Source organism: Phocoena sinus, chromosome 14 (genome assembly GCF_008692025.1).
Source record: "Phocoena sinus isolate mPhoSin1 chromosome 14, mPhoSin1.pri, whole genome shotgun sequence".
Classification (NCBI taxonomy): domain Eukaryota; kingdom Metazoa; phylum Chordata; class Mammalia; order Artiodactyla; family Phocoenidae; genus Phocoena; species Phocoena sinus.
This window is the reverse complement of record NC_045776.1, coordinates 73,886,678-73,904,290: the sequence shown is the minus strand read 5'-3', so window position 1 is coordinate 73,904,290 and position 17,613 is coordinate 73,886,678. Positions and strand designations below refer to the sequence as shown.

Here is a 17,613-nt window from a genome sequence, read left to right as displayed (position 1 = left end):
CGCGAGGCTGTGCTATCGCCAGCTCCATTTCATAGATGAAGAAACTGAGGCTCAGGAAGTAGGTGTGCTTTGTAGCCTAGATTTCACCCAAGGACTCCAGTGCCCCGTCTTTAACCCTAAAGCCCTGCTGCCTACAGACAGCAGGGAGGCACGTGGGGATGTGTGTTGCCGTCCCCCCTCCCCCCGCCCCGGCCTGCTCAGCTTGTTTCTTTAGAAAGGAGCTTTCCCCTCAGGACAGGCAGTTCCTCTGCAGTCAGCACCTTGGCTGGGCACCAAGAAATGCCTGGGAGGCGAGGCTGTCTTACAAAGGTCCTCCGGGAGCTGGGACGTGGCTGCGGAGGAACCCAGCAGTCCCCCAGCGGCCGCCGCCCCACCTTGCCTCTCCCTGCCCCCAGGTGTGCCTGCATCGACGTCCGGCACGCACACAAGGCCTCCAGGAAGTGGACCCTGGAGATGGACGTGGCGCTCGTGCAGTACATCAACCGGCTGTGCCGCCACCTGGCCATCACGCCCGCGCGGCTGCATCCCCACGAGGTGTATCTGGACCCCACAGACGCCGCCGACCCCAGAGTGGCCTGTCTCTTGAGTATGTGGCCCCAGGGGGATGCCGTTCAGGGTCCTCCCCCCGGACCGCCCTGTGGGGGCCTGCCTCATGACGGTACGGGGTGGTTTAGAAACACTAGACGCCCTTTCTGTGCCCATTACAAAAATCCTTAGGAACACCTGCTGTGAACAGGTGGGTATAAAAAGGAGCGAAAGACGAGCAGTTGTGATTATGGCCAAATTAAAGTTTGTGAGGCCTTATTATGTGCTCCTCGCAACCAAGCCAAGCAGCAGACACAGAAGTGCGGTGGCTCGGAGGCGAGACCCCTGCCGTCACACCCAGGCCCCTGCCTAGAGGCCGCCTCGGATGCCAGGCTGGCGTTGGGGGTGAGACGGGGTCAGGGCAGTCTGGTAGCGTGTGTCAGAGACATTAGCCTTAATTACAAGAGAGCAGCACGTTTGTATCAAAAGCTAGGAATGCACGCAACAGTAACGCGCACACAGAAACGGACATTCTCCGTAAATCCACCCCTGGAGCATAAGCCCTGTCACACGCAACAGGCCCTGGGCCGGCTCCGGCGCTGGGGTGTGTGCGCGCCTCGGGCCCCGCTTAGCCTGCTCACCCTCACTCAGCCACAGTCCGAGCCCTCGCTCTCTTGTGGATACCGCGACAGGGAACGTGGCCGTGAACTGTCCCGACGTCAGTCTCACGGTCAGAGAGGAGACGTACGTGAGGGCAGACAAGTAAAATTCAGTGTGCCATGTAACAGTCTCCTGGTTTCAGTGTGTGAGGTCACACCATGAGGAGCTGGGGGAAAGGTACACAGGACTCTACTTTGTTCTGCAAAGTAGAGTCCTGTGTACTACTTTGTTCTGTTCCTATGAGCCTGTAATTACTTCAGAGTTAAAAGTTAAAAATCAGATGGTACGCAGCCCCGGCACAGCCGCAAAGGCCGGCTGAGTGGACCCTCAGGTCCCCTCCGAGCCTGGGCCTCGCCCTCTGCTGCTGCTTGGCACAGACTCAGGGAAGCCGGGATCTCTCACTCACCAACAGCCTCTGGGTTCCAGGGATAAAACCCACCGCGGGAGCCTCCCTGTCCCTCCCTGCCACCAGGCCACCTGCATCATTCACAGACGGAGAGTCTCGGCCTCGCTGGGCCGAGCCCCCGCCTGACCGCCCCTCATGCCCTGCAGATGTGCCCATCGAGAGCCTGCGCCTGCGCTTCGCCCTGCTGCAGTCCCTGAACACCACGCTTGAGACCTTCTTCCTGCCACTCGTGGAGCTGCGCCAGACACCCATGTACACGCACAGCATTGCGGCCCTGCTGAAGGAGGCCAAAGGTCAGTGCCTGAGCCTCCTGGGCCGACCCCGATGGGTGGGGTCTCCGGCATCACCTGGACTCCTGCAGCTGCCCAGGCCCCCACCCCCCCACCCCCAGCCTGTCCTTGGACACGAGAATCTTTTCTGGAGCAGTGGTTCCACCCAAAAGCAGTTACTTTAATTATGCTCTGAAGAAAACAAATATGCTCTGAAAAACTAAATTTACTAAAAGAGTTTTCAGATTATTTAGAAATACATAAACGTAAAGCTCTGACTCACTAGCTGCCCCCAACGTTCCTGCATCCCAGCGACGACCATCACTAACAGGTGAGTCTGTCCTTCCAGACTTTTCTATTCACATACATATAGACACACATATTTGTCTTTTTGTTTTAAATCAAAAACTGGGTATCAGGCTTCCCTGGTGGCGCAGTGGTTGAGAGTCCGCCTGCCAATGCAGGGAACATGGGTTTGTGCCCTGGTCCAGGAAGATCCCACATGCCGCGGAGCGGCTGGGCCCGTGAGCCGTGGCCGCTGAGCCTGCGCGTCCGGAGCCTGTGCTCCTCAACAGGAGAGGCCACGACAGTGAGAGGCCAGCGTACCGCAAAAAAAAAAAAAAAAAAAAAAAAAAAACTGGGTATCCTCTTATACATTCTGTTGTGCACCTCTGTTTCACAGCTCTCTGCCTGTCAACACACACACCCTCCTTGCCTTGCTGTCCACAGTGTAGGTGTCCATGTCCTTATTGATAGACACTTCCGCGGTTTTTATTTTTTGCTGTTTCAGAAGTGGCCACAGAAACCTCCTTATTCTTTATGTATTTGGGTTTGTATTCCTGCAAGCGAGGCGTCTCGTGGGCATGACAGGGTCCAAGGGTTTAATCCTGCGTTCACATTTGGGTGGAGACTAATCACCCTCCAGTGGAACGGGACCTCTTACGCCCCCAGCAGCACATCCCCCCAGGGGCCCACGGGCTGTCCCAGAAGAGACCGGACAGACCCACAGGGGACAGTGTGGCCCCTGCCAGGCCTCGGGGTGACTGGGAAGGAAGGGAAGCCACCCCATCCCAGCCTCTACCGCATTCCTCCCTCCAGGGCTGATCTTTTATGACACGAAGGTGACCGTCATGAACCGGGTGCTGAACGCCACAGTGCAGAGGACAGCTGACCACGCGGCACCGGAGATTACTCTGGACCCACTGGAGATCGTGGGAGGTGAGATTAGCTACACAGACCAGAGGATGGAGGCAGCAGTCCTTCAACTAGTTGATTTCTCGCACATAAGAGAAGCCTCTAGGGCTTCCCTGGTGGCGCAGTGGTTGAGAGTCCGCCTGCCGATGCAGGGGACGCGGGTTCGTGCCCCGGTCTGGGAGGATCCCGCATGCCGCGGAGCGGCTGGGCCCGTGGGCCATGGCCGCTGAGCCTGCGCGTCCGGAGCCTGTCCTCCGCAGCGGGAGAGGCCACGGCAGTGAGAGGCCCGCGTAACGCATAAAAAAAAAAAAAAAAAAAAAGAGAAGCCTCTAGAAGTGGGAGTCCCGGGCTGCTCTGACATCCCTCGTTGGCGTGGGTGCTTCTGTTGCCCTGCTCTACGTCCCAGCCTGTGACGTCCCCCTCCAGTCCCTCCCAAGCTCCCAATCCAGGCAGCAGAGGGAGGGGGCATCAGTGGCACAGGCCGCGCCTCAGTGCGGGGGAGGTGGGCTTCGTTCTGGCCGTGGACATGCTAAAATCAGGGCTCTAGCACTGAAAAAGCGGGGAGGCTAGATATTGGGGAGGCAGCCAGGAGTCTCCGCCACAGCCTGTGAACGGACAGATGTCGGGAGGGGCACGTGAGAGGAGCCCAGGTGCGGGGCCTCCCCCGAGACACGTGGAAGGATGGGAGGGGCTGACCACGTGGAGAACGGGGTGGGGGGGGTGGAGGGTGGGGTTGGGGGGCGGGCTCCTCGAGGGACCCACGTGGCAGACGTGAAAGATTGAAGATGTTCCAGGAGCAGAAGGGAGGCAGTGGCTGCCCCCAGCAGTCCGGGGCCTGGCCACGCGGCTCTCCTGTGCTGGGATGCAGGAGATGGCCACCCGGTGGTTTTGGCACTTCCTCTCTCGTTCCAGGGGAGATCAGAGCCTCTGAAAACTCCTACTTCTGCCAGGCGGCCAGGCAGCTGGCCTCGGTGCCATCCTCCCAGCTTTGTGTCAGACTGGCGAGTGGCGGTGACCCCACCTATGCCTTCAACATCCGTTTCACTGGGGAGGAGGTCCACGGCACCAGTAAGTGGCACCCCGCAGGCCCTCCGGTCAGCCAGTTCAGGCTGAAGGCTGTGTTTAGAATGTAAACATTCCTGGGGTTATGTTCAGCCTGAATGGCCCGATATCTTACCCGTTAACAAGAGTCAAGCCACACCCTCATTACCCTGCTCTGCACAGAAGCCAGGACTGCCCCCAAGTGACATCTGTCCAGGCTCTCCAAACCCAGTCCCCCGGACTTGCCCCTGTCCCCTGGGGATGTGGCACCTGCCGCTGGCCTGGAACTTCAGCCCAGCACTGTCCAGGCTTGGGGACCGGGCTTCTGATCAGTGCTAGGAGTGCATTTCTTGCTGAGGAGAGACGCCCTCAGTGTGGATTGGACTTCTTTTCCAGGAAGAGCCCTTGGCTGAGGGTTGGTTGGGCCAAAAGCTTGTGTGTGTGCCCCATGAGAGACAGGGGTCTGGGGAGCCCTTGATCAGAATGGCACATCCTGCCATTTCACGCTGCAGGGAGAAGGAATGGCCGCTCAGAACATGCTCCTTCGTGGTCCTTTTCAGTCCGTTTAGCCCAGACGTTCAGGAAATGCGCTGTTTGGGAGAAGACAGTTCTTCCACTGGGCGCGCTGGGTGGGGAGAGCTCTTGGGGCAGCTCTGTTTCCCATTCCCGCCCTGATCACGGGACACTTCCCGCAGCAGCCTCCTTGCCGGCCAGTGCCGTGGCATCCTCTGGGCACACCTCGGAGGCTCTCTGAGAACAGCTCTGTTCATTGAGATACCAGAACGTGCCAGGCCCAGGATCAACACCTTACGCTCCTCATGACACCAGCACTGTCCCACTTTACAGGCAGGGAAACTGGGGCTCCACCAAGTTAAGTAGCTCCCCCAAGGTCAGCAGCATCACTGGGGTGCAAACCCAGGTCTGTCGGATTCTAAAGCCCAGCCCTTGGCGGCTTCAGCAGGCGGGAGTGTCCTGCTTCTCCGTGGAAGCGGCCAGGCCCTGACATCTGTCCCCAAGCAAGTCCTACGCGTGCACAGCTGTCCTCAGTGCTTCCTGACCTGAGGACACTGATGGGGTGCATGGGGAAGGGCAGAGGAGACCCAGCCACAGAGAGGAGTTTTGCAAGAAACCCAAAGGCACATTTGGAATGGCAGTAGGAGAGGAGCTGATCATTGTTGTTGCCCTTTGTGTGTGTCTGTGTGTCCATCCATTTATTTATGCTCTCACTGGACACACACTGAGCCCTGGGCTTGGCAGGAGGCAGTGCTGAGGAAAACATGGGGCCCTGCTCTTGGCCCAGCGCAGGGGACGGACACGGGTCCCACAAGCCCTTGTATCGGTGTCAGCTTGCAGCTGTGAGAAGTGACCCGCGTAGGATCTGCCTTTGATCTCGTTGAATCCCTGGAACTAGCCTGGGAGGTGGGTACAGTGACTGCCCCCATCCGCTAGGTAGAGGCGCGGAGGCTGGCTCCGTCAGAGAAGTGATTCCCCAGGAGCCACGCAGCTAGTTAGTGGCCCCACATATTGCAGCCCGGATCTCCCAGCCCTTGGGCGGGTTCTGTTTCCACCCACCGAAGCCGCAGCCCAGGGGGCAGAGGAGTTGACTTCCCGGTGGGGACAGGGCCTGCGGGCAGGGTAGGCTGATAGGTCCCCACCTGTCCCGCAGGCGGCTCCTTCCGCCACTTCCTGTGGCAGGTGTGTAAAGAGCTGCAGAGCTCCTCGCTCTCCCTTCTGCTGCTGTGCCCCAGCTCAGCCGTCAACAAGAACAAGGTAAGACGCGAGGCCTGGGCAGCCAAGGCTGGTGGCCCAGCGGTCGGCTCCGAGGGGCAGGGGCTCGGCTCACGCGTGCGCGTCCTCATCAGCTCTGAGCCCCTTCACAAGCCTTCCTGGTCTGGGCGGTGCTCTTGCTGCTCTGGCTGGACATGCTTCTGCCTGCCGTGGGTCCCGTGGGCCTGGGACCCATGTTCCTGCGGGGAGCAGAGGCCCACGTCAGTCACTTCACCTCTGCCTCCACTTCCAGGGCAAGTACATCCTGACCCCAAGCCCCATCACCTACGGGGAGGAGCAGCTGCTGCACTTCCTGGGCCAGTTGCTGGGAATTGCGATTCGAGCAGATGTCCCTCTTCCCCTGGACCTCCTGCCCTCCTTCTGGAAGACGCTGGTGGGCGAGCCCCTGGACCCTGACCAAGACCTGCAGGAAGCAGACATACTCACCTACAATTATGTCAAGAAATTCGAGAGTGTAAGTGAAAAGCCCACGTTTTCTGGGGGACAGTGGGGCCCGGAGCAGTGCCCCTGGGGCCCTTATTGCCACCCCATGGCCTCTGTGTCCCCACCTGGGGACTGACTGCCATCTCTTGAAGAACATTAGGCTGCATAAGGCATCTCTGCTGGCCAGGCTTGTCTCAGGGGGACAGGAGCCTCAGTCTTCCCTCCCTGCAGACAGCAGCAGCCCAGAGGTGACTTAACCAGCCTGCTGGGCCTCGTGAGGACACAGGGGTGAAGGGTTCCCGGCAGCTAAAGGAGTAGAAGTGTTGGGTGGGAGGGAGCTGCTCCAAGCAGAGCCAGTTTCACTTTTAAGAGCTGGGTTTCAGAGGTTCACGAAGAGCACAGATCAGCTCTTGGGTATCACCTAGGCAGGGCGCTGGGAACGGAGCTCTTCCTCCCTCCCCTGTGCCTTGGGACACACAGAGATAGTGAGATCACAGCAGTGTCCGACCGTTCCCCTCCACACGCAGACCAGCCCACCTGTGGTCGCTGCTCAGGCTGTGGTCGGGTCCGTCCATTGGTTCGGCAGAGTCGCTGAGGCCAGGCTGGGCTCACGTCTGTCGTCAGGGAGCTGCCCCGCTGCTCTCCATTTATGTAAGGCCCACGCTGGAGGGCTGTGTTCAGAAGCCCTCACAGCGAGGCCAGGAGGGAAGTGAGGCTCAGAGCGGTGGGCTGGCCGGGAGCAAAGCCACTAGCAGAGCTCGGGTCTGGCCAGCTGGAAAGCCTGAGCTTTTTGGCCCACACGCGCTCCTCAGGTTAGAGACCATCCCGGCAGAGTGTGGAGGTGGCCCGTGATCCAGCCCTCCCCGAGGCCAGCGGCTCTTGCTCACCGGGGGGCAGACTTTGTGTCAGAGGCCTTGCGAGGCTGCTCTCCAGGGGACATCTGCTGAAGGAGGGGTTGGCCCATCGGCCTCCACTGGCCAGACTTGAGGGCCCTCGGAGGGGCCTCGTTGCCAGGCTTTCTGTAGTCCCCTTAGCTGCCACTTGAGGGAAGCCAGCACACGGGAGCAGCAAAGCCAGGGTCCTGGACAGCAGTTGGCTTCTCAGCGGAAAGAGGGCCGACAATGAATTGTTTAAAGGGTCAAAGCAGGACACCCTCCACGGGCTGGGGATTTATGAGTAGCTGCCAGGCGCTGCTCTGAGAAGTCCTCCCAGGGGCGTGGGTGGCAGCAAAGGCCTGAGGCAGGCAGAGGAGGTAAGATGGCGTCCAGGCAGACCGTCCAGCCAAGGCTTCTGTCTGGAGGGGATGGGCAAGGCCCCAGAGGGTGCTGGGAGACAGAACCACCCCGGGAGAGGCGGGGGAGGCACATGAACCAGAAAGAAATGCCCTGAACTTCTGTCGGGGGTGCCTGCCTGCGGCCTTCACTGTCCCGGGCTACAGGCTTGTTCTCCCCTGGGTCAGATCCCGTCCTCTCCTCGGTGGCCCAGCATGCACGTCAGTGGGCCAGATGGTGGAGGGGGTAGCCCGTGTACCTTCCACAGGTAGAATTAAGTCAAGGCTCTCTGGTGACAAGTGACAGAAACCCCAGGTCAAACCAGCTTAGGAAAGAAATTTTTTTTAGTGATTTGATCTTAAAACTAAAAGTACAGATACAGATTGGCTTCAGACAGGGTTGAATCCAGGTGCTCCAATGATGTCGTCAGTGAGTGATCTCAAGATGGCCCCAGCAGCACGAGGTGCGCCGCCTTCGGCTGTGTCCACACCAGGGAAAGAGGGCAACTGTAATTTGGGTCTCATTGGCAAGGCCTCGGTCACGTGCCCAACACTGAACTGATGGCAAGGCTGGCGGGCCAGGCCACAGTAGCCCCCACCCGAACAATGACTGACATCTGCCCAACTGGGGAAGGGGTTCCCTCTTCTGAGGGCCTGGGGAGCAGGGCGGCAGTCAGCCCTGCCCTGCCATGCCTCCCTCCAGATCAACGACGAGAGCGAGCTGGAGGCCCTGTGCGCCGAGATTGCCTCCCAGCACCTGGCCATCGAGAGCCCCGACGGGCCCAGTAAGCCCTGCTGCCGGTTCACCTACCTGACCATGGCGGGCGAGGAGGTGGAGCTGTGCAGCCGCGGCCGGCACATCCCTGTGGCGTGAGTGCGTGGGGGCCTAGGTCAGGGGACCGGTGGCTTCCACTGCGGGGAGGGTGTGAGGCAGGACGGTGGGCGCCAGGAAAGATGGTGGAGTATCTTCAGTGGAAGGACTTTATTCAGAAACAGCAGGTCTGGGGCGGGTGACACCCAGAGCAGGAGAGGAGTTCACTGAGCTGCCAGGCCTGGGAAATCCGGGTAACAGCCTGGGGCCTCTGCCCGCGCGGTGTGGCCCCCAGGCCCCGGAGCAGCCTCCTGAGCGTCGCCTCTCACCCACGACCCCCGCAGGTGGGAGAACAAGGACATCTACGCAGCAGCCATCCGGAGCCTGCGGCTGCGGGAGCTGCAAAACGTCGAGTGTGTGACAGCCGTGCGCGCGGGCCTGGGCGCCATCATCCCCCTGCAGCTGCTCACCACACTCAGCCCGCTGGAGATGGAGCTGCGGACGTGCGGCCTCCCTTACATCAACCTCGAGTTCCTGAAGGTCGGTGGCTGGGCCGGCTGGGCTGACAGGCATGTTGGCAGTGGCCTGTCATGTCTTAGTACTTCCTGGGCCCCAGCACTCTGTCCTCCTCACATGTGAGAGGAGCTGTGCTCACCCCTGTCTCATTGCTGTGTAAACTGAAGCTAAGACAGGTCACTTACCCAAGGTCACCCAGCCAGGAAGTGGCAGATCACCTGCCTCCCGAGCCCATGAATTAAGCCACCAGCCTGACGTGAAGCCCCCTCCACTGTTCAGCCTGGCCCGCTTTTGCCCATGCCAGCTGGGAGACCTTGCCCAAGTGACTTCATCTCTAATAGGAAGAGTGACAAGACCTGCCCGGCGGGGTCAGTGGGGTAATGTATGGAGAACTGCTGCTGCCGGGCCTAGCGCGTAGGCCACAGACAGTGTGCCTTTGCGGTCCTTGTCATCATTGTAACCTCCCTGTGTCCTGCAGCCATCGATTCCCTGCTGCACCCTGCCCCGGGATTGGGCCCAGCCTTGTCGGGGGCGGGGGGGGGGGGGGTGGGCACTGGGTTAGAAGCCCAGGCCTGCTCACGTCTGCGACCTTTCTTCCCCAGGCCCACACCATGTACCAGGTGGGCCTGATGGAGACAGACCAGCACATCGAGTTCTTCTGGGGGGCGCTGGAGATGTTTGCCCAGGAGGAGCTGTGCAAGTTCATCAAGTTTGCCTGCAACCAAGAGCGCATCCCGTTCACCTGCCCCTGCAAAGACGGGGGCCCCGACACAGCCCATGTGCCCCCATACCCCATGAAGATCGCCCCCCCGGATGGCACAGCAGGTACTGGCCTCCCCTGGTCATGTTCCAAGTAGGGACACATGGGCCCCGTTTGGAGCTGGGGCTGCTAGGCCCTGCATGAGGTGGGGAAGAATGGAGAGGGACCCCGAACACCAAGGCCCAAATGTAAATGAGAGAGGCCAGGGGGTGGTGGGGTGGGCTTCGGGCCATGTGCTTCCCGAACCTGACCTTCGCCAAATGGCAGTATAGGCCCGACGCTGACGTGTCTTCTGAAAGTTTTTAAAAGCTTAAAATCCAGAAGTGTTTTCATCTTCCAACTTTTAAATGCAGCAAAATTAAAAAATCAAAACTCTTTGCCAGCCAGACAAACCTGCCTGCGGTCAGCATTCTGTCACGGGTCAGCCATTTGGTACCTGTGCTGTACAGCAGCTGTGTTATCTGCCCTTTCCTCCTCCAGAATCCAGCCTCCCAGGCCCTCATCCCCCCGACTGGGCCTTGGGGCTGACTTGGAGCAGCCCAGAGAGGCAAACCTGGAGGCAGAGGGTCCAGCCAGGCCTCCCTGGGATCCAGTCCCGCGCTCTAACGCTGGCCCGATGTCTCTCCTATAGGTTCCCCAGACTCTCGCTACATCCGAGTGGAGACCTGCATGTTCATGATCAAGCTTCCCCAGTACTCCTCTCTGGAAATCATGCTGGAGAAACTTCGTTGTGCCATTCACTATCGCGAAGACCCGCTGAGTGGCTGAGGGGAGGGAGCCCGAGTTAGGCTGTCACCAAGGCACCGCTCTGCTGGCTTAGGAAGCCTGCCACTGCGAGCACATCCCTCCGGGGCCCTGCGTGAGGAGTTGGCAACATTTTGCTTTTCCGAACCTTTGTCCACATTCCAGGACCTCCTGGAAGACTTAACCTTATGTATTTGTACGTTTCGTGATGGGTTGGTTCTTTTGCTACCTATTTGTGGTATGTTTGTAGGATAGTTTAGTTCCCAGACAGCTCCTGTCTCATTTGATCTTCCTGGACATGTTCCTTCGTGGCCACCAGGTTCTGAGGCTGTGAGGCCCCAGTTGGTTCCACATCATAGAACCACCCAGCAGGAAGCTGGTAGTGAGATGCCCTTGGCCCACAGAGCACCTGTTCTTTCTGCAGAGCGTCTTCACAGACAAGTGTGTGGCCAGCCCTGCCCCTCTGCCTTGAGCTGGAGTTTCTCCTGGACGTGGCTCCTGCAAGCCTCCTTCCATCTTGAAGTGGTTGGGCCAGTTACCCAAACATGGGAGACACACACAGGGAGCTTTACGTGTTAATCTTCCGGCTTTAGACCCTTGTCCGTGGTCTGGGTTTTCCTGAAGAAAAGCCCACAATGGTTCCCCCGTCCCTTCCCACCCAGACAGCCCTCTCTGCTGTCCGACTCTTCTGGGCCCCGGTCCGACAGTTTCCCACTGAGTGCTAAGCCCAGGATTAGAAGACCAAAGGGTTCCTCCCTGACCTTAGTATGCAGAGCCAGGCCAGGTGCGTCCCAGCTCAGGAGTTGAGAGGACCCCTGGAGCTAGAGGACAGTGCTCAAGTTGGGGGCCTTTTTCTGAGCCTCGAAACAGGAAAGCACATGACTCAAGCCTGCCCCACTTTTGTACTCAGAAACGTCCCTTCCTCACTACGGTATTTGTGATGTGAGGAGCAGAGGAAAGGCTACACCCCATTTTAAAAAGAGCTGTCTGAGGTGCTCTGCTCAATTCAGGGCCTACTGCAGTGACTGAGACCTTCAAGTCCAGATGGAGACGCCAGGGTCCTTCTGCCCCTCTGGCCGGGCCCACGCGGCACCCCCTCCCCACCCCCTGTGAGTGTGTGCCAGGGCTGAGCTGCTGCAGCCCACCTGCGGCCCCAGTGCATCTGTGCCCCGAGTAGGTCTTTGTCCGAGAGCAGCATATGCCATCTTGCTGGACACTGTCATTTTGGGCCTTGCCAGTTCTCACAGAATCGCATCACTGTATTTATTGTATAATATTGTGAATATTGGAAGTTCTGAGTGAGTGCTGTCTAGGAGGCTTTGGAGTGTGAATGCTGCTGAGAACGAGGATTTGCTCCTCCTCTCTCTGCTGTGGCCCTGGCCTGTTGGAAAGGTGTGTGGATTTTAGAGTAGGCATTAGCATCCACCTCCTCCGTGTTAGTCTTAGGAAATGCATTAAGGACCATTATAGAAAAGATTCCCTGACCTAAGGAAAGGATAAACCTGGATGAATTGTTCCGGTTGCATCAGTTACATTTGATGCAGGATCAGTCATGTCTGGAGGTGCCTGCCAGCAGTTTCCCTAATTGGAAGGAATACGGTAGGCCACTGCCTCCTGGGGGCCACAGCCCCCTTGACTGGGGGGGAGGGGGGTCACGCCAGGATGTAGTCCTGACAACAAGGATCCTCTTATTTCATTTCTGCATAATGAAAGAGCCTTTGGATTTACTAGAAGTGGTTTTTCCTCCCTGTATTTTTCCATCTTGGTCCCCCCACCGCCCCCATCCTTCCCATCCCTTGAATGGACTCAGAATTGTCAGCTACCTCCCCAAGAGGGGTTTGGAAAGCTTCTGTTGGCCCATCACTTGACTAGATGACAGCTGTGAGTAAGATACCTGCTGCTAACACGACTGCTTCTCCCAGAGAGCACATTGAGGTCCAGACAGATCCAAACCTTGGCCCTAAGAAAATATGTGCTGTAAAGTTACTTGATGTATATTTATTATAATTATTTATGGTTGCATCTAACAAACCTTTCATTCAATTTGATGCTATTTACACCATTGCTGTGTAAAAGAAGCTCATGACAGGAAAAGTCACACCAATAAATAACCTTCATCTAATTTTGATTTACCTTAAGAGTTGTGTGATCATCTACTCTTGTTGAGAAGATTCGAAGGCCAACATGCTTGGATGGCTCTGATACTTGAGGGTCGCCAAGAAGCTAGGAATTAAAAGTATTTCTAATTATTATGGTCTCTTTACACTTGATGTGGTTCTTACTCCATTATGCTTATAAACTACCCCTTGCCCCCCACTCGACTCCTTATATATAGTCTATGGTTTTCATACAGAAAGTCTGATTAAAGGGATGGAAATCCAAGGTCAAAGGTAAACCTAACCCTGCAGGTTCTGCCCACTCCTTGTCCTGGAGCTGGTCTGTACTCTTGTGCCAGTGTGAGGATTCTCCTCAAGTGGACTGTTGCACTGGAAGAGTCTGGGCCTCTCTTAGACCACGTGTCCTCCTTTGGGCACAGGCAGTGGATTTAGAACTACTTTGTGCAAAAGGAAATACAGGGAAGCAGTAAAGACTTAGCTCAGAACTGCTATCCAAAATCAGTGCTCTGCCCTCTTCTCGCTGTCCCGTGTCCATCCTACACATACCCCCCCACCCCCCGCCACATACACACAGAACCAAAACACATTGTAAAGGGAAGGAATTGGAGGCCTCATGTGCCAGGGAAAAACAAGGACTGGAAATGCATGTAGGAAGCAGAAATTCAAGTCCCCACCACCCTGCAGAAGGCCAGAAGTTATATTCTGGAGAAACTACCTGAGATGCTCAGGGCTCCAGCCCCTGCCCCCACCCCACCGCAGGCTCCTACAGCAGGCTGGAAGACCCTGCCCTGAACTAACCCAGAGGAAAAACCTACAGATCCTGCCAGCCTGGGCTCTCCAGTGAAAATGCCAGCCTACTGTTCAGTGAAAGTGAATGGTGAAGAGAGCTCATCACCTTCAAGTGCCTCACTCTTAAGTACATACAGATAGCCCAGAAACATCAGAGGTTTGTGGAAAAGTACAACATAAAAATACCAAAACAAAAATAAACAACTCCCAGGAAATAGTACAGGGAGTAGAACAAGATATCCAAGAAACAACTAAGGCGCAAAGTGTAAATATTGTGTCCATTAAGTAAGGGGAGAAAAAGGCTGTGAGAGAAGATAAAAAACATTAATTTGGAAATTAATATCAGAAATAATATGATAAAAGGATAAAATTGAGGAAATCTCCCATAAAGTAGGGCAAAAAAACCAAAAGAGAATATGAAGGAAAATAAAAAATGGTCAGTCTAAGAGGGCCGACATCCAACTATAATTGGAAATCCGCAAAGAAAGAACACAGGAGAGAAATTACCAAAATAATAACACAAGAAAATTCTGAAAAACTCAAGAGGACATGAGTTTCCAAAGAATCTATACCAACATACAACATGGGGAAATTTCAAAACACCAGAGAGACACCCTAAAAAGCTTCAAGGGAAAAAACCGGTTACATGCAAATCAGAATGGCATCAGATTTTATAACAATCTAGAAAGTAATGCTTTCAAGACACTTCTAATTCTAGCTAACATAGATAAACAGAAACCAAACCTTACCCCCCCTTCTAAAAACAACAAAATACCTGACAAATTACCATCAGACAACAGGCATGAAGGACAGAGACCTGAGAGAAGAGAAACAAATGTGGTGGGCCCTACCACCGCCTCTGCTTACAGTTGGGGCAGAGTTGTCAGCAGCAAAGGGAGGAGAAACTGAGGGTGCCAACCCAACTCCTTGGCATCCAAGGAGACCAAAGCAGCTGGTTTACAGGGCAGGGTATCAACAAGGAAAGAGTTATACAGAGAGCGAGCTCTAGAGATCTGCTGAGAATCCCACTCAAGTGTTCACTGAGTACTGATAATCCCATGCGTGTAAGGAAACTGCCAGAGGCTGGGGAAAGAACCAGCCAAAAGGATTAGAGCTGTCAAAGAACAGGAAATGGTTCCTTTTCCCAAGAGCCAGTGTGGAAAACACAGTTTATGGGGCATCAGTTTTGCTTCAGTAGTGGAGCAAAATTAGCCCTAGGCTACTCACTGCTCAGGTCCCACTTAATAAAGCTTAAAAGTTTGATCTAGAAGGATCAAACTGTTTCCAAGTAACTAAGTATGAGAAACAAAGCTCAATATTTATAGGAATACAAAAATACCCAGCACCAAAATAGGTAGAATTCAGAATATCTGGCATCCAATCAAAACCACCAAACATGCAAAAAATCAACACAAGAAGACCCAGAAAGTACACAAATGATAAATTAGTGACCAGGAGAATTAAAACAGTTATTATAATGACATATTAAGTAGCGACCTGAGAAATATAAAAACCCAAATTTAACTTCCAGAGATAAAAATTACAATGTCCCAAATGAAAACTACACTGGAGGAATTAACAACAAATCAGACTACAGAAGATTTAGTGAACTTGGAGACATACAGAAACTATCCATCTGAACACAGACAAAAGAATCCAAAAAAGTGTAAAGAGTGCCAATAAGCTATGGGGCAACTTCATGTGGCCTAATATATGCATAAATTTAATCCCCCAAAGACAGGGAAAATGGAGAAACAAAAAAATATCTGAAGAAAGAATGGCTGAAATTTTTCTGAATTTGGTTGAAAGCTATAAACTCAAAGACGCAAGATGTTTAATGAATTTAAAGAAGCAAAGAGGGCTTCCCTGGTGGCGCAGTGGTTGAGAGTCTGCCTGCCGATGCGTGGGACACGGGTTCGTGCCCCGGTCCGGGAAGATCCCACATGCCGCGGAGCGGCTGGGCCCGTGAGCCATGGCCGCTGAGCCTGCGCGTCTGGAGCCTGTGCTCCGCAGCGGGAGAGTCCACAACAGTGAGAGGCCCGCATACTGCAAAAAAAAAAAAAAAAAAAAAAAAAAAAAGAAGCAAAGAAATAGGTAGTAGTGATGGTTGCAGAACAATGTGAATGTACTTAATGCCACAGAATTGTACAAAGGCACATTATAACCAAGTTGCTTAAAATCAGTGATAAAGTGAGGAGACAAGATGGCAGAGTAGGACTTGAGCTCACGTCCTCTCACAAACAAAAATGACAACTAACTGCTGAATAGCCATCGACAAAAAAAGACTCAAACCTACCAAAAACTATATTCTACATCCAAAGACAAGAAGCCACAGCGAGGTGGTAGGAGGGGCACTTTCATGATATAATCGAATCTCATACCCATCAGGTGGGTGACCCACAAACAAATATAATTACATCACAGAGGTTCTCCCACAGGAGTGAGAGTTCTGAGCCCCATGTCAGGCTCCCCAACCTGAGGGTCTGGCATTGGGAGGAGGAGCCCCCAGAGCATTTGTCTTTGAAGGCCAGTTGGGCTTGAGTGGAGGAGCTCCACAGGACTGGAAGAAACAGAGACTCCACTCTTGGAAGGTGCACAAGGTTTCATGTGCACTGGAACCCAGGGCAAAGCAGTGACTCCATAGGAGCCTAAGCCAGACCTACCTGTGGATCTTGGAGGGTCTCCTGGGGAGGCATAGGTCGGCTGTGGCTCACTGTGGGGGAAAGGAAAACTGTGGTGGAGGCCCCAGCCAATATTCATTGGCATGACCTCTCCCAGAGGTCACCATTTTGGCACTGAGACTTGGCCCCACCCAACAGCCTGCAGGCTCCAGTGCTGGGACACTTCAGGCCAAACAAGCAACAGGGCGGGAACACAGCCCCACCCATCAGCAGACAGGCTGTCTTAAGTCGTCCTGATCCCACAGCCATCTCTAAACACACCCCTTGATACAGCCCTGCCCACCAGAGGGACAAGACCCAGCTCCACCCACCAGTGGGCAGGCACCAGTCCCTGCCACCAGGAAGCCTGCACAAGCCTGGACCAACCTCACCCACCAGGGGGCAGACACCAAAAGCGAGAGGAACTACAATCTTGTTGCCTGAGGAACAGAGGCTACAAACACAGAAAGTTAGACCAAATGAGAAAAATATTTTCCAGATGAAGGAACAAGATAAAATTCCAGAAGAAAAACTAAGTGAAGTGGAGACAGGCAATCTTCCTGAAAAATAATTGAGTAGTGATAGTAAAGATGATCCAAGATCTTGGAAAAAGAATGCAGGCACAGAGAAATACATGAAATGTTTAACAAAGAGCTAGAAGATTTAAAAAACAAATAAAGAGAGATGAACAATATAATAACTTAAATGTAAAATACACTAGAAGGAATCAGTAGCAGAATAAATGAGGCAGAAGAATGAATAAGTGAGCTGGAAGACAGACTGGTGGAAATCACTGCTGTGGAACAGACTGAAGAAAAAAGAATGAGAACAATGAGGACAGTCCAAGAGACCTCTGGTATAAAATTAAATGCACCGGGCTTCCCTGGTGGCGCAGTGGTTGAGAGTCCGCCTGCCGATGCAGGGGACACGGGTTCGTGCCCCGGTCCGGGAAGATCCCACATGCCACGGAGCGGCTGGGCCCGTGAGCCATGGCCGCTGAGCCTGCGCGTCTGGAGCCTGTGCTCCGCAGTGGGAGAGGCCACAACAGTGAGAGGCCCGCGTACCGCAAAAAAAAAAAAAAAAATTAAATGCACCAACATTCACATTTCTCTCTTCTCCCAGAAGGAGAAGAGAGAAAGGGCCTAAGAAAATATTTGAAGAGATAATAGCTGAAAACTTCCCTAACATGGGAAAGGAAACACTCAAGTCTAGGAAGTGCAGAGTCCCATACAGGATAAACCCAAAGAGAAACACACCAATACAGGTAGTATTCAAATTAACAAAAATTAAAGAAAAAGAACTCATATGTGGAATTTAATGTTTTTTAAATGATATAAATGACCTTATTTACAAAACAGAAACAGACTCACAGATTTCAAAAACAAACTTATGGGGCTTCCCTGGTGGCGCAGTGGTTGAGAGTCCGCCTGCTGATGCAGGGGACGTGGGTTCGTGCCCCGGTCCGGGAAGATCCCACATGCCGTGGAGCGGCTGGACCCATGAGCCATGGCCGCTGAGCCTGCACGTCCGGAGCCTGTGCTCCGCAATGGAAGAGGCCACAACAGTGAGAGGCCCACGTACCGCAAAAAAAGAAAAAAAAAAACTTATGGTTACCAAAGGGGAAACGTGGAGGGGGCGGG

The 17,613-nt window shown here is 54.5% G+C and overlaps 1 protein-coding gene and 1 long non-coding RNA gene across 11 annotated transcripts in view; one reads left to right on the top strand and one right to left on the bottom strand.

Moving 5' to 3' along the window:
• HECTD4 (HECT domain E3 ubiquitin protein ligase 4) overlaps positions 1–12,529 on the top strand; it is a 190,588-nt gene extending 178,059 nt beyond the window's left edge. For 8 of the 9 annotated variants that reach the window (XM_032654317.1, XM_032654314.1, XM_032654316.1 and 5 more), the window contains 10 exons: positions 396–586; positions 1,738–1,884; positions 2,959–3,078; positions 3,967–4,122; positions 5,762–5,865; positions 6,116–6,337; positions 8,280–8,446; positions 8,732–8,927; positions 9,506–9,728; positions 10,295–12,529. In XM_032654317.1, coding sequence (XP_032510208.1) covers positions 396–586; positions 1,738–1,884; positions 2,959–3,078; positions 3,967–4,122; positions 5,762–5,865; positions 6,116–6,337; positions 8,280–8,446; positions 8,732–8,927; positions 9,506–9,728; positions 10,295–10,431 — 1,663 coding nt within the window. In that variant the 3' untranslated portion in view covers positions 10,432–12,529. Of the gene's footprint in view, positions 1–395; positions 587–1,737; positions 1,885–2,958; positions 3,079–3,966; positions 4,123–5,761; positions 5,866–6,115; positions 6,338–8,279; positions 8,447–8,731; positions 9,272–9,505; positions 9,729–10,294 lie in introns of those variants that run through there. The other variant, XR_004353147.1, reaches the window with a different exon arrangement.
• On the bottom strand, positions 5,924–8,732 carry LOC116765112. 2 transcript variants are annotated; one of them, XR_004353149.1, is made up of 4 exons: positions 8,388–8,732; positions 6,844–8,055; positions 6,152–6,286; positions 5,924–6,062 (listed from the first exon to the last, which is right to left on the bottom strand). It is a non-coding gene; the product is annotated as an uncharacterized LOC116765112 (long non-coding RNA). The 2 variants fall into 2 exon arrangements; XR_004353148.1 differs by lacking the exon at positions 8,388–8,732 and adding an exon at positions 6,432–6,612 and having other exon boundaries at positions 6,844–8,286.
• Positions 12,530–17,613: the final 5,084 nt, after the last annotated feature.